The sequence below is a fragment of the Ranitomeya imitator genome, chromosome 1 (genome assembly GCF_032444005.1).
Source record: "Ranitomeya imitator isolate aRanImi1 chromosome 1, aRanImi1.pri, whole genome shotgun sequence".
Classification (NCBI taxonomy): domain Eukaryota; kingdom Metazoa; phylum Chordata; class Amphibia; order Anura; family Dendrobatidae; genus Ranitomeya; species Ranitomeya imitator.
In genome coordinates, this window is record NC_091282.1 from 1207043683 (window position 1) to 1207058774 (window position 15092).

Here is a 15092-nt window from a genome sequence, read left to right on the forward strand (position 1 = left end):
TGGGGCTCATTATATAAATTTAGCCCCAACCCTAACCCTAAATTTAGCCCCAATCCTAACCCTAAATTTAGCCCCAACCCTAACCCTAAAATTAGCCCCAACTCCTCCAGCTGCCAGCCAGCAGATCATAGCGGGCGCACTGCGCATGCGCCCGCCATTTTCTTACTGGATGAAGAAGCTTGCGGGCAGGTGGGGACGCAGGAGGACCCAGGGACACTGGTAATTATAGCAGGGTCCCCGAATCCCACTATTTCTCTGTCCTCTGATGTGCGATCACATCAGAGGACAGAGAATGACAGATCACTTTTTCTTTTTTTTGTGGCCGCCGGTAAACAGTTAATTACCGGCGATCGCAAAACAGGGATCGGTAAAAACCGACCCCAATCATGTTCTTTGGGGTCTCGGCTACCCCTGGCAGCTGAGACCCCAAAGATTTTCTGGGTGCCGGCCGGCGGGTGCACTGCGCATGCACCCGCCATTTTTTGGCCGGAACAAGATGGCGGCGCCCATCAGGAGCCATGAGGAGCACCAGGGGAGACAGGTGAGTATCAGGGGGCTATCGGGGACCCCATTTCTCTGTCCTCTGATGTGCGATCACATCGGAGGACAGAGAAATTAAATGGGAAATCGCGTTTTTGTTTTTTTTTGCAACCGCCGGTAAACGGTTAATTACCGGCGATCGCAACCCGGGGGTCAGTAAAAAAACACTGAATCATGTTCTCTGGGGTCTCGGCTACCCCCAGCAACCGAGACCCTAGAGAAAATCAGACTCTGGGGGTGCTATTCACTTTTTCCACAGCGCCGTTAATTAACGGCGCTGTGGTTTAAGTACCTTCAACTGCCGCCGTTAAAAGGCTTATCGGTGGTCATTAAGGGGTTAATATACTTTGCCTGTATCTGGAGAAGAATATAACTACTATAATACTGCCCCTATGTACAAGAATATAACTACTATAATACTGCCCCTATGTACAAGAATATAACTACTATAATACTGCTCCTATGTACAAGAATATAACTACTATAATACTGCCCCTATGTACAAGAATATAACTACTATAATACTGCCCCTATGTACAAGAATATAACTACTATAATACTGCTCCTATGTACAAGAATATAACTACTATAATACTGCCCCTATGTACAAGAATATAACTACCATAATACTGTTTCCTATGTACAAGAATATAACTACTACTAGATGGTGGCCCGATTCTAATGCATCGGGTATTCTAGAATATGCATGTCCACGTAGTATATTGCCCAGCCACGTAGAATATTGCCCAGACACGTAGTATATTGCCCAGAGACGTAGTATATTGCCCAGTCACGTAGTATACAGCACAGAGCCACGTAATATATTGCCCAGCAACGTAGTATATTGTCCAGCCATATAGTATATTGCCCAGCCACATAGTACAGTATATTGCCCAGTGACGTAGTATATTGCACAGCGACGTAGTATACAGCACAGAGCCACGTAGTATATTGCCCAGACACGTAGTATATTGCCCAGAGACGTAGTATATTGCCCAGAGACGTAGTATATTGCCCAGTCACGTAGTATATTGTCCAGCCATATAGTATATTGCCCAGCCACATAGTATATTGCCCAGTGACGTAGTATATTGCCCAGCCACGTAGTATATAGCCCAGCCACGTAGTATATTGCCCAGCCACGTAGTATATTGCCCAGCCACGTAGTATATTGCACAGCCACGTAGTATATATCCCAGCCACGTAGTATATTGCCCAGCCATGTAGTATATTGCACAGCGACGTAGTATATTGTCCAGCCAGGTAGTATATTGCCCAGTTACGTAGTATACAGCACAGAGCCACGTAGTATATTGCCCAGCCTTGTAGAATACAGCACAGAGCCACGTAGTATATTGCACAGCGACGTAGTACACAGCACAGAGCCACGTACTATATTGCCCAGTGATGTAGTATATTACCCAGCCACGTAGGTCACAGGTTAAAAAATTAAAAATAAACATACTCACCTAACGATCCGAGTTCCCCTTGTAGTCTAACATACTCACCATTCTGGTCGCTGCTCCTCAGCGTACTGTCTCTGCGCCTCCGAGGATCCAACGGCGCTGTGCTGATGGGCGCGCGGCTGCCGCCATCTTGCGTTCCCAGGATGCCTTGCGAAATTACCCAGATGACTTAACGGTCTTGCGAGACCGCTAGGTCTTCTGGGTAATTTCGCAAAGCATCGCTGGGAAAGGAAGATGGCGGCAGGCGCGAGCACCTCAGCAGACAACGGAGGGTGAGTATAGCAGGTTTTTTGTTTTTTTACTATTTTTAACATTACTTTTTTTACTATTGATGCTGCATAAGCAGCATCAATAGTAAAAGGTTGGGGACACACAGGGTTAATAGCGGCGGTAACGGAGTGCGTTACCTGTGGCATAACACGGTCCGTTACCGTCGGCATTAACCCTGTGTTAGCGGTGACCGGAGAGGAGTATGGAGTGGGCGCTGGGGACACTTACTGCGGGGAGCGGAGCGCCGGGGACACTGACTGCGGGGAGTATGGAGCGGAGTGCTGGGGACACTGCAGGGAGTATATAGCGGAGCGCCGGGGACACTGCGGGAAGCGGGGAGTATGGAGCGGACGCCGGCCACTGACTGTGGGGAGTAAGGAGCGGCCATTTTCTTCCGGACTGTGCCCGTCGCTGATTGGTCGTGGCTGTTTTGCGGCGACCAATCAGAGACTTGGATTTCCATGATAGACAGAGGCCACGACCAATGAATATCCATGACAGAAAGAAGGACAGATGGAAGTACCCCTTAGACAATTATATAGTAGATAATCCTGCTCCTATGTTCAAGAATATATCTGCTATAATACTGCCCCCTATGGACAGGATTATAACTGCCACAATATCTTGTCCTATTTATGAAATTTGTTTTTTTGCTACATGATTTTTAGAAATTTGGAGCACTGTGATAATTTATTGTAAACATGAGACTTTTATTTTGCCATCATTTATTTTACACAGTAAAAGTAATAGCAGGTTTCTCATTTATGCCACCCTCTTGCTCACTCTCTTGTAGACGATGTCTCTCAGAGTCATAACCTAAGAGATAAAACAAGATTATTATTAGAAGTAACGATATACAGATTGTGATCACACTTACTGTGTAATAAAACTATATAAAGACCCTGAACTGCTGATGAGCATGGCATTTTAGCTGAGTCACCAGTCTGATTATTATTCTTTATAGAGGACATGTCAGTTTCCATATTTCTGTAATTTTTGCATCATGTATACGGCGCTGTTCTCCTGAATCCAGTGTTTGTTTTTCTTTTATCCCGGAACCAGTCTTATCCTGAGATATGGCTCCCTCTTGTACGTAAATGTAGCTTATCATGCTCCCTCATGGGAGTGTTCTTGAGGACCACGCCCATTTGGATAAAAATACTGGATTTGTACATAGGAAAGATGGTGCCATATCTCTGTAATGGAGAGACACAGTAACGAAAGAGAAACATCACCAGATTGAGAAGAACAGCGGCGTTTACACCACGGTAAAATATTACATGTTTGTGGCACATGATAGATCAACGTTAGAGAATGGCTACACTTTCCTAAAACGTTGACTTGCTATAGTGACATAGAGTCATAGAATGGTAGAGTTGGAAGGGACCTCCAGGGTGATCTGGTCCAACCCCCTGCTCAAAGCAGGATACACTAAACCATCTCAGAAAGATGTCTGTCCAGCCTTTGTTTGAAGACTTCCATTGAAGGAGAACTCACCACCTCTCGAGGCCGCCTGTTCCACTCATTGATCACCCTCACTGTCAAAAAGTTTTTTCCAATGTCTATTCTGTATCTTCTCCCTTTCAATTTCATTCCATTGCTTTTTGTGTTTCCATGTAAGTAGTTTTAGTAATTGTTGGTCTAGGTGCTAAGATTCCCACTGATCACCGAAATGTCTGGGCAGAAGTGTTTAGCCTAGTTTTAGACTACACTGGATATGTTTGAGTTTGGTCTATGGACCTTTCTGTAGCTAACAAGAAGAACACAGTTGAATATTTTTCCCTCAGTCTCATTAATCCAGGTGATGAAAACTCACATTGGTTAGGATATCTCCTGAAAGTTCTGTGACGGATTTGACAGACTTCAGTTGCACCACCAGCTTGCCGTCCACAATATTAACTGTAGTCTAGAAGGAAACAAAGGCATTGGTCAATGGATAAACCCACTAGACTTAGGAGAACATTTCCAGAATATATGATATTTCAACGAAATACTTTTTTGACATGACCTGTTGAGGAACCTTAAAGACTTGGATTGAAAATCACGGAAAACTTTGCCCATGCCTTCACTTTGGAGAATTCGAGTAAACATTTGACACATGTTTCCATACCGGGCTTTGGCCTAGTCCTACAAATTTGTTGGTATAACACTAAAGCTACTTATTTACCATAAATGAGTAAGATTTACCATCCTATCCGATTAGGAACAAGGGAATTAAAGGCAGGGTATAGAAGGGTACACCTTATGGTCTATAGTACAATGGTAAACACCAATGTCAATCAATATCGTTGGGGGTCAGCTATTGTAATATCTACTGGTTGAAAGGTGTACACAATAATAAAACATTGACTTAAAAACAGCGTAGTCCTTCTCTTATTTCAGCCTGTCCAATGGTGGTTGCGTTTGGCACCTCCACCTCGAGTAGGACTGAATTGAATGGAACTAAGATGCAGTACGACAGATAACCTGTTCATGGTGTGGTGCTGTTTTTTTGGATAAGTAGGAAAATCTTTTCAAAACTATAGAGCCCCTTTAAGGAAAAGTCTTTTTTTTTTTCAAAACACAAATATTCTTCTTACCTTGATTTTTTCTTCTGTAAGAGTTTCGATTTCTGACTCTTTGCCAATGTCAAATTCATTACGTAGAACTTTAGGTCCGGTAGTCACTGTGACCACAAAGTGATCTCCATTCTGCTCAATCTTGGTTACACTCTTGATATCTTTTCCGATCTGAATTAACTCATCAGGGAGACCTGAAACAAAGAGCGTTGAAAATCAACCCAAACATTTGACATGGTCCCCGTAAGGATTTAAAATTTTTTGGAAGGTGAGATCTGACAACACCTTTATCATGTTCTGGTTCTGGGCTTTTGAGTTTAGGGAACAAAAAGTCTAATCAACCCTGGTCCCGATAAGCATTTAAGATTTTGCTTGACATCTCGGAGTCTTTGGAGGTGAGACCTGACAACACTTTTACCATGTTCTGGGCTTTTGAGTTTAGGGGACAAAAAGTCTAATGAACCCTGCCAAATATCACAAGGATGAAGAAATCTTCATGGCAAGAGACTAATGTACCCTAATTACCGACCAGTCATTACTTTGCAAAATAGTAGAAATTTGGATTGGTACCATTAATATCCTTCAGCTACTATCATTTAAACCCAACCTACCCTTAATGGTCATCAATACCTACTAAAGGGTCATCAAGTAAGAATTATGATATACTACTTGAAGCAATCTTTGACAACATAAAATAAGAACATAATTAAAAAAGGACTTTTCACTCTTGCTATAATTTAAACAAAACATTACAAAAAAGTCTTAAACATATTTGTACCTTCTAAGAGGTCATCTAACTAAGAAAATCCTATACCAGTTGACGCCATCCAAAATGGTAGACCAAGACTAGAACTTGATATAGATCATCATGTTTGGCTCCATATATCAGGAAAAGTTGGTGTGAGTTATTAATTCTACTATAATTTACAGATATCTTCTCCAATAGGTTTCTAGGTAAGTGCATCTACTGAGGTGCCAACCAAGTAAGACGACCATAACTGGTGCTCACAGGTACAATGAGACTAGTAATGATATACAAGTTAAACATTAGTGAATTACTGATATTCCCATAATAAGACCACCCTAAACCCTTGTCCTAATTCTAGCGATATCGCTGGTAATAGTGCAGTGACATTACTGTATCCTTCTCTTGTTTGAGGGACATCTTATTTCTCAAACCCTAAGCATATCAGATTCTACTTGATTGAACATCCAAACTCTATTATATTGTTCCAGTACAGTTTTATGTCATTGTCACTTACCAATGGCTTTCATGAACACCTCAAAATTTTCATGGGACTGCAGCTCATAGGTTCCAGCAAAAGACATTTTGAGAGAAAAGTCTTCAGCTACAAAGTGAGTGACAGAGAGAGAGAGATGAAGTGAAGGAGAACCTCAGTCCTGCCTGAGCTTAAATGTCCTGATTTATCAGGCTGATCAGAGGTAAGGTGATGTCATCTTTGCCTTTACAACTCAGCTCAAACATTAACGTTTGCCTTAGCAATGGTCATGCTGACCACTATGTAACAACTCAGAGTGATAACGAGTACTAAGTGATATTGAAGCCAACGATAGCAGATAAATCGTCTACTGCTCCTAAATAGGGCGAAGGCTAGAGTCTTAAAAGACGTCTTAAACTTCTCAGGTGACTTCTTATTTATTCCGCATCTTAGAAAATTGTAACTAATACACTACAAATTTACCTACACTATATAAAAAGACACATGTTATTTATTATAATTATTATTATAAAACATTTTTATAGCACCATTTATTCCATGGCGCTTTACATGTGAAAAGGGGGCAAGTATAGACAAATGCAATAAACATGAGCAAAAAAAAAATAAAACAAAAAAAAACTAACAGATACAGAAGGAGGGAGGACCCTGCCCACGAGGGCTCACAGTCTGCAGGGGATGGGTGAGGATACACTAGGAGAGGGTAGAGCTGGTTGTGCGGCGGTTCAGTAGGTTGAGGATCACTACAGGCTGTAGGCTTGTCGGAAGAGGTGAGTCTTCAGGTTCTTTTTGAAGGTTTCTTTGGTATGCGAGAGTCTGATGTGTTGGGGTAGAGGTTTCCAGAGTATGGGGGAAGCACGGGAGAAGTCGTGGAGGCGGTTGAGGGAAGAAGCGATAAGAGGGGGTTAGAGAAGGAGATCTTGTGAAGATCAGAGGTTGCGTGCAGGTAAGTACCGGGAGACCATGTCACAGATGTATGGAGGAGACCGGTTGTGGATGGCTTTGTATGTCATAGTAAGGGTTTTGAACTGGAGTCTCTGGATGATAGGAAGCCAGTGAAGGGCTTGGCATAGGGGAGAGGCTGGGGAATAGCGGGAAGACAGGTAGATTAGTCGGGCAGAAGAGTGTAGGATGGATTGGAGTGGTCCGGAGTGCTAGAGGGGAGTCCAGAGAGTCGGAGGTTGCAGTAGTCAAGGCAGGAGATAAGGGCTTGCACTAGTGTTTTTGTGGTTTCGTTCTCGAGGAATGCACGGATCCGGGAAATATTATTGAGTTTGAGACAGCAGGAGGAGGCAGAGTCGAGGATCACCCCGAGGCACTGAGCATGCGGGACTGGGGAAAGTGAGCAGCCATTGACCTTGATGGATAGGTCTGGTGGAGGGGTAGAGTGAGATGGGGAAAGATGATGAATTCTGTTTTGTCCATGTTCAGTTTTAGAAAGCGAGCAGAAAACAAGGTGAGATAGCAGACAGACAGTGTGGGATTTTGGTGAGTAAGGAGGTGAGATCAGGTCCAGATAGGTAGATCTGCATGTCATCGGCGTAGAGATGATACTGCAAATCATGGGATTCTAGGAGCTGTCCCAGGCTGAAGGTGTAGATGGAGAAGAGTAGGGGTCCCAGAACTGAGCCTTGAGGGACACAGACAGACAAGAGGCGAGGTGAGGAGGTGGTGAGGGAGAGGGAGACACTGAAAGTTCTGTCTGTTAGATATGACGAGATCCAGGATAGGGCCAAGTCTGTAATGCCAAGAGATGATAAAACCTGTGGCAGGAGGGAATAGTCCACAGTGTCAAAGGCAGAAGACAGGTCTAGGAGAAGGAGGACTGCGTAGTGTCGCTTGCTCTTGGCGGTTAGAAGGTCATTGGTGACTTTAGTTAGGGCAGTTTCAGTTGAGTGATGGGATTGGAAGCCAGATTGTAACCAGTCAAAGATAAAGCAGGAGGAGAAGTGGGAGGACAGTTCAAGATGGACATGCTGTTTTAGTATTTTTGAGGCGTAAGGGAGAAGAGATATCGTGGGATAGCTGGACCCCGGGGAATGGGTCGAGGGAGGGCTTTTTGAGGATGGGTGTGATCTTGGCATGTTTGAAGGATGAGGAGAAGACACCAGTTGTGAGCGAGAGGTTGAAGAGGTGTGTTAGGGTTGGGATGAAGACTGTGATGAGGTTAGGGATGTGGTGGGACCGGAGCGGATCAAATGTACAAGTGGTGAGATGTGATCTAGACAGGAGGGTGGAGAGCATGTGCATGTTTTTCTCAATACCTGACATGAAATCAGAATAAACCTTTCCGGTTTTAGGTCAATTAGGATTACCATAATTATTAATATTTGTCAAATGCCAGAAAAATGAGAGAGATAATGTTTTAAGGCATTTTATTACTTACTGCAAAGTCAAAAGTTCACATACACTAAGATTACTATGGCTTTAAACAATTCTGGATTGCCCATATGATGATGTCATGTGTTTGGAAGCTTCTGATAGGTATTTTGGCAACATCTGAGTTAACTAAAGACACACCTGTGGATGTATTTTAATGCACACCTGAAACACACTGCTTCTTTGTGTAGCATCAAGGGAAGGTCTAAAGAAATCAGCCAAGATAACAGGAAGAGAATTGTGGACTTGGACAAGTCTGGCTCATCCTTGGGTGAAATTTCAAGATACCTGAAGGTGCCTCATCCATCTGTACAGATATGCAAAAACAAACCAGATGGGAATGTCCCGCCATCATACTGTTCAGAAAGGAGATGGGTTCTGGGTCCCAGAGATGAACGTGCTTTGGTCTGACAAGTGCTGATGATGTCGGAAGCTGGTAAAATTGTGTTAATATCTACAGTGAAACGAGTACTGTATCAACATGGGCTGAAAGGCCACTCTGCCAAGAAGAAGCCATTACTCGAAAAGAAACATAAAAAAGCCAGATTAATGTTTGCAAATGCACACAGGAACAATGACCTTAATTTTTGGAGACATGTCCTGTGGTCTGATGAAACTAAAAAGGGAACTTTTTGAGCATAATGACCATCGTTACGTTTGGAGGAAAAAGGGAGAAGCTCGGATGCCTAAGAAACACTGGGGTAGCAGCATCATGTTTTTGGGATGTTTTGCTGCAGGAGGGACTGGTGCATTTCACAAAATAGATGGCATCATGAGACAAGAAGATTAGGTGGGAATACTGAAGCAACATCTCAAGACATCAGCCAGGAAGTTAAAGCTTGAGCAGAAATGGGTCTTCCAACTGGACAGTGACCCGAAGCATACTGCCAAAATGGGGGTTCCACTGTTGCAGGTTGGAGCTCTGATAAATATACCTGTCTGTAACCCTATACTGAGTGTTGTTTAGATACTAGCTATTTAAACCATATTTATTTAATTGCCCCTGGTCTGTATGCTGAATCATGCTACTATAGCCTTATTTCTAATATCGATTTCTTTGTTGGGTTATGTGAATGACGCAGAGCGAGTCATACACATCAATCAAAGCCGGAGAATGGCCGTTAGTAGCAGAGAGGTTTCCATCCTGTCACTGCCCCCACAGGTAACACTGAAATCAGGGCCGCCATCAGGGCATTACTGCCCTTACTGCTGTAGGGTGCCAGTTGGGCAGCAGTACAGAGGGGGCCTGGGTCCCGCCTGTTGTGTTTTTGCTCATTGGGCCCCATTGTGCAATGTTTTGTGCGCAGCGCACACCTCGGCAGTCGGAGTTTTTCTCAGAGTCCTTGGTGATTGGGGAACAGTAAATGGTGAATTGGCGTGGGGGAGAGTAAATGATGTTTTGAATGTGGGGGAACGAAATTGATAATGAATAGAGTGGGGGTGGGAGAGAAAGAAGAGATGACATAATGAATTGGGGCAGTAGGGACATGTAAATATAATGAATCGGGGGAGCGGGAGGTACATAGTAGGGTCCGTTGAGGATGCAGTGACTAATATTGAATTGGGGAAAAGAGTACAAGGGCTAATTAATTTACATATTTATTAGGTGGGGAAAGTGGCTATTTATAGTGGGGGCAAGGTGATGGATTATAATTTATATTTGGAATGGTGGGTGGCATAAAAGCTTATTATATATAAATGGTGGGTGGTCTGTGTTCAGCTGCGTAGTGTAGAAGAAAGGGAAAAAGTGGGGAGTGTGCTCTGGAAGCTGGGCACCAGATAAATGTGTGTTATTTTATGCAGAGACGAGTCCTGGCTGGAAGAAGTGTTGGCGGTCTGTGCAGGCTGAAAAAGAAAAGGAAGATGAAGGACCTCAACTAGAAACATCACTGGTGAGTCAGTGTTTTACCTATACAGTGACACTATATACTGTATAATATATACAGAGCTCCTGTGTATAATGTCACTGATGATCACTGTATTACCTGTACACTGACACTATATACAGAGCTTCTGTGTAAAATGTCACTGGTGATCAGTGTAATACATGTACACTGACACTATATACAGAGATTCTGTGTATGTCACTGGTGATCAGTGTATTACATGTACAGTGACAGTATATACAGAGCTCCTGTGTATAATGTCACTTAGTATTGTGTATTTTTAATTAATGATCAGTATTGTAGTATTCGGTCACTATGTGGTGAAAATATGTGGTTTGATCATGGTGTGGCAGTATTTGTTTCTTGCATGTGGTATTATATACAGAGATTCTGTGTATGTCACTGGTGATCAGTGTATTACATGTACAGTGACAGTATATACAGAGCTCCTGTGTATAATGTCACTTAGTATTGTGTTTTATTAATTAATGATCAGTATTGTAGTATTCGGTCACTATGTGGTGGAAATATGTGGTTTGATCATGGTGTGGCAGTATTTGTTTCTTGCATGTGGTATTATTTGGTTACTATGTCATGGTAATATGTGGTCTGGTCATGGTGTGTCAGTATTTTTCCCTTTTATGTGGTATTATTCGGTCACTGTGATTTTAATATGTGGTGTGATCAAAGTGTGGCGTATTTGTGCCTTGTGTGTGGTATGATTCGGTCACTATGTTGTGATAAAATGTGGGCCGGCTGCATTTGTTCCTTGTATGTGGTATTATTCGGTAACTATGTGGTGGTAATATGTGGTCTGGTCATGGTGTGATGGTATTTGTCCCATGTATGTGGTATTATTGAGTCACTATGTGGTGGTAATATATGGTCTGTTTATGGTGTGGCGGTATTTGTTCCTTGTATGTAGTATCATTCAGTCACTATGTGGTGGTAATATATGGTCTGATCATGGTGTGACGGTATTTGTCCCTTGTATTTGATATTATTCGTAATTTTAAAAAATGTATGTGACTCATTCCCTTAAAGAAAAATAAATAAAAATATACCTCGAAGGGGTATTGGATATTTTAAGAAATGTTTAAAGGGTTAGAGTAGAATAGGGCCCGGCCAAAATAGTCTACCATATCGTGGTGGCAGTCTAAATAAATTTTTTGCCAAAATTAAAGCTGACGACTATGTATGCGATATGGTGTTCGATGGTAACTGTTAATGTGTGATTGGTGAAGATATGGTGCAGAAGAGGAGTTTTTCCAAGAGTGGGCGGTGGGACTGTGGAAAGTTCGAGGGGTGGAGGCAGAGCTGGGGTGGAGCCTGGGCGGTGTCTCAAGGGGGCCAGAAAATGTTGCCAGTATGGGGCCCTGAAATTCCAAGTGGCAGCCTTGACCATAATGGTTGGGGTGCCGAGTGTATAGACCTGGATTACCATGACTCCGTGCACTTTTTAGTGGCTGTTAATGGGTACTGTAGCTCAACTCCTATTCATGTGAATTGTACATAAGCTGCGGTACCCCATAGCAGACCCTAATTAGTTTACGGTGCTGTGTTATTCTGTCTCCTTACATTGTTTATGTCCAGACACTGGAACTAAGAAGAAATGATTGCTGGGGGCTGCCAGATGTCGGACCCTCACTGATCTGAGATTGCTGATCCATCCTAAGGATAAGACCTCATTCAGATATTAGTGATCATCTGATTCATACAGGTTTTGGCAGCATGGAACTGATGTCCAGTACCCTTTGTTCCTTTGTTGTGTATTGCCACATCTACAGCTGTAGAGAAGCGAAAGAGATATCATACATGTGTTTATACATAGAGATTTACTTTATGTCTCTTGTACTTTGATTTTGCGTCTTTCGTCAGTCAGATAAATTTCTGTAACTATGAGCTAATTAGGGGGTAACTTTGATCTCTGTGCTGTGTGGGCCAATGAGGTCTCTATTGCTTCTTATCACCTTTATAGCCTGATTGGAAAGAGGATATCAGTTTGATTATTGGGTCGGTCGCTTTCCACGTTGTATGCCGCAGACATTTTCTTATCAGTCTGGAAGGTCCTCATATCAAGGTGCAAGGGTGACAGATGATTAGTAATCAAAGGCTCCTTCACTTTGCAGAAATGGTAAGGTAAAGGTTTCACTAATACATAAAGTACATTTGTCACCTCTATAGCCCATTAATTCTGCAGAGAAGCCCCCTCATGAAAGTGTGGTTACTTGGTCACCATCCCTACTAATGTGTGCCCTCTTCCCTGGTCACTCCTGGTTCCTCACCTCCATGCTCCCAATCCTCAGTATCTTACTTGCATAGCTTGCTGTACAGCATACAAATCTGAAGCTGGGTCATAGGTTGGAACAGTACTTCTCCAAACTGGCACCTGCCACTGGTACGGTGAACGGGCATGCTGGAGAGTCATGAAATATGCCAAATTGACTTAGGTGAAGTCATCTTCTTACTTATGTGTGACACTTCCACAGGGCTGGCAATACATTGAGACTATAGCATGGCCCAGATAGTGCAGTCAATATCACTGTATGCCAATGCTACATTGCAGAATAATGCAAGTGAATGGGTCACATTGTGACTGTCAAGGTACCACGTCTGTTACAAGTGACTAGCGAAAAGTCAAAACCAGTTGGATTTTTTGCGACGCTGGGTACCTTGTGGGTCCCAATGTGACTCCATTCACTTGCATTAAACTGCAATGTAGCAGCAACGTACTGCCTTATTGGTCCGAATGACTTACGTAATTGCAGCACCCCAGGTAACCGGTTGCTGCAGTGATGTTGCTTTTCCTTCAGGGAAGGTAATGTCATGCTCAGAGGTAATGGGGTTCTCATCACCAGGTAAGGCACACACATGCAACACATTCTGAACCAAGGCCAGGAGGGGGAGCTCAAGACACGGATTCAGGGGAGCTTCCCTAAGCTATATGTATCCTGACCTGGAGGAGGAGCGAGTGTAGTCTGGGAGAGACACTGAAGTAGAAGGAAGTCTGGAACTAAGAGCAGACAGAGAGGCCTGGCAGCCACGAGGGAGCTGCAGCCTCTGGAAAGGAGAAAGACCTGAGGGGTTGAATGTGGAGGAGCCGGAAGGGAAGGAGCAAAGGAGAGGAACAGGGCTCAGAGGGAACTGTGACCAGGCACCCTCAGAGCCATAGCGTAGAAGCCGGGTACCGGGAGCCCGAGGCCTTAGTGGAACTAGACGACATTTGGCAGAACCGGAGGGCATAAGATCATACAGACATTGCCCACACCACACCTGAGACGCAGCAGCACTTGAGGAGCCCAGGGTATGATAGAGTCCCTGTAAATGGCTTAATCTGCCCATCATGCAGGTACTTGTCTCAAGACAGGGGGAATAGAGGACTCCGCAGGAAGCTTCAGGCAGCAGGGACCTCACATACAGCAAGAGCTAGATGGAAAGGCTCACGGACCTCTACTGGAACAAGGGAACCCTCCATTGCCTCTGAGCCGGCTGGACCACCATAATCCATGCCTGGTACCCTGGACTGTGGCCTGCCAACTACAGTAAACCAGGTAAAGACTTATAGCTTGTCTCCTCCATTTATTCAATGACACATACCATCATCTTGGCCACACACCATAGGACCCCTGGGGACCCCGCTTCACCTGTGGGAAGTGTAACACCATGCTGCCAAAACATCCCCCAGGGGACCCCTTCAATGCAGCGTAGGTCCCACTACTGACCGAACACCACAGGTGGGGTTACGACAGACTGTGAACATTTTCCCCTTTAAAGACCGTTCCCCTTTAATGTTGAACCCCAGGGCCACGGACCGGTTCGCAGCCACCGTGACATCCCTCCTGCAGACCAGACCCGGTACCGAGTACCCCACTGCCCTGGCTGGGCGACTCATTATGGCCAAAGTCAGTCTGTAGCCCCTGCCTTATAGTCTACGGAGACAGGTGAGCTTTCCTAGAGACTTGATTGACAGCCCATTTACAAGCTGCAGTTTTGATAACTCGGGTGGCCACCACGTTGGAGACTCTAGTGATGATTGTAAGAGGGTGTTCAAGTCGTTAGCCTTTAAGAAAACAGTATCAGACCATTTTGTTTAAAGTAGAAGGTTTTCCTTAACCTTTATCACAACAGGCTTGATGGTTACAAATCTTAAGGTACCTTCACACTGAGCAACTTTTGAACGATAACGATAGCGATCCGTGACGTTGCAGCGTCCTGGCTAGCGATATTGTTGTGTTTGACACGCAGCAGCGATCTGGATCCTGCTGTGACATCGCTGGTCGGAGCTGGAAGGCCAGAACTTTATTTCGTCGCTGGATCACCCGCTGACATCGCTGGATCGGCGTGTGTGACGCCGATCCAGCGATGTGTTCACTTGTAACCAGGGTAAACATCGGGTTACTAAGCGCAGGACGTCATGAGTCATGACGTCACCGCTGTGCTCTGCTTTACGGCCGGCCGGCGCTGACATAGTCAGTGCGGGAAGCTGACGCCGGGGGACATGACAGACAACGGAATGTGAGTATGTACTGTTTTTTTTTTTTTACTTTTACAATGGTAACCAGGGTAAATATCGGGTTACTAAGCGCGGCCCTGCGCTTAGTAACCTGATATTTACCCTGGTTACCAGTGAACACATCGCTGGATCGGCGTCACACACGCCGATTCAGGGATGACAGCGGGTGATCAGCGACCAAAAAAAGGTCCTGATCATTCCCCAGCGACCAATGATCTCCCAGCAGGGGCCTGATCGTTGGT

At 44.3% G+C, this 15092-nt stretch overlaps 2 protein-coding genes across 2 annotated transcripts in view; one reads left to right on the forward strand and one right to left on the reverse strand.

The window, feature by feature from the left end:
- Positions 1 to 2965: 2965 nt before the first annotated feature.
- Positions 2966 to 6253, reverse strand: LOC138657269 (fatty acid-binding protein, liver-like). Its single transcript, XM_069744945.1, has 4 exons — positions 6097 to 6253; positions 4856 to 5028; positions 4093 to 4182; positions 2966 to 3092 (listed from the first exon to the last, which is right to left on the reverse strand). The coding sequence occupies exons 1-4, from the start codon at positions 6161 to 6163 to the stop codon at positions 3039 to 3041; spliced, it is 384 nt and encodes a 127-aa protein (XP_069601046.1). The 5' UTR covers positions 6164 to 6253; the 3' UTR covers positions 2966 to 3038.
- A 567-nt stretch (positions 6254 to 6820) lies between these two features.
- Positions 6821 to 15092, forward strand: part of THNSL2 (threonine synthase like 2) — a 90480-nt gene continuing 82208 nt past the window's right edge. The window contains exon 1 of the mRNA XM_069744948.1: positions 6821 to 6842. The gene's annotated coding sequence lies outside the window, so the exon portion shown is untranslated. The remainder of the gene's footprint in view (positions 6843 to 15092) is intronic.

Bases quoted from the DNA above. Each gene is read 5' to 3' on its own strand.
- LOC138657269 (XM_069744945.1), bottom strand. From the start codon at position 6,163: ATGTCTTTTGCTGGAACCTATGAGCTGCAGTCCCATGAAAATTTTGAG. The intron at 5,029-6,096 runs GTAAGTGACAAT...TCTTTGTTTCAG, and splicing joins GGTGTTCATGAAAGCCATTG to GTCTCCCTGATGAGTTAATT. The intron at 4,183-4,855 runs GTAAGAAGAATA...GTTTCCTTCTAG, and splicing joins TTACAGAAGAAAAAATCAAG to ACTACAGTTAATATTGTGGA.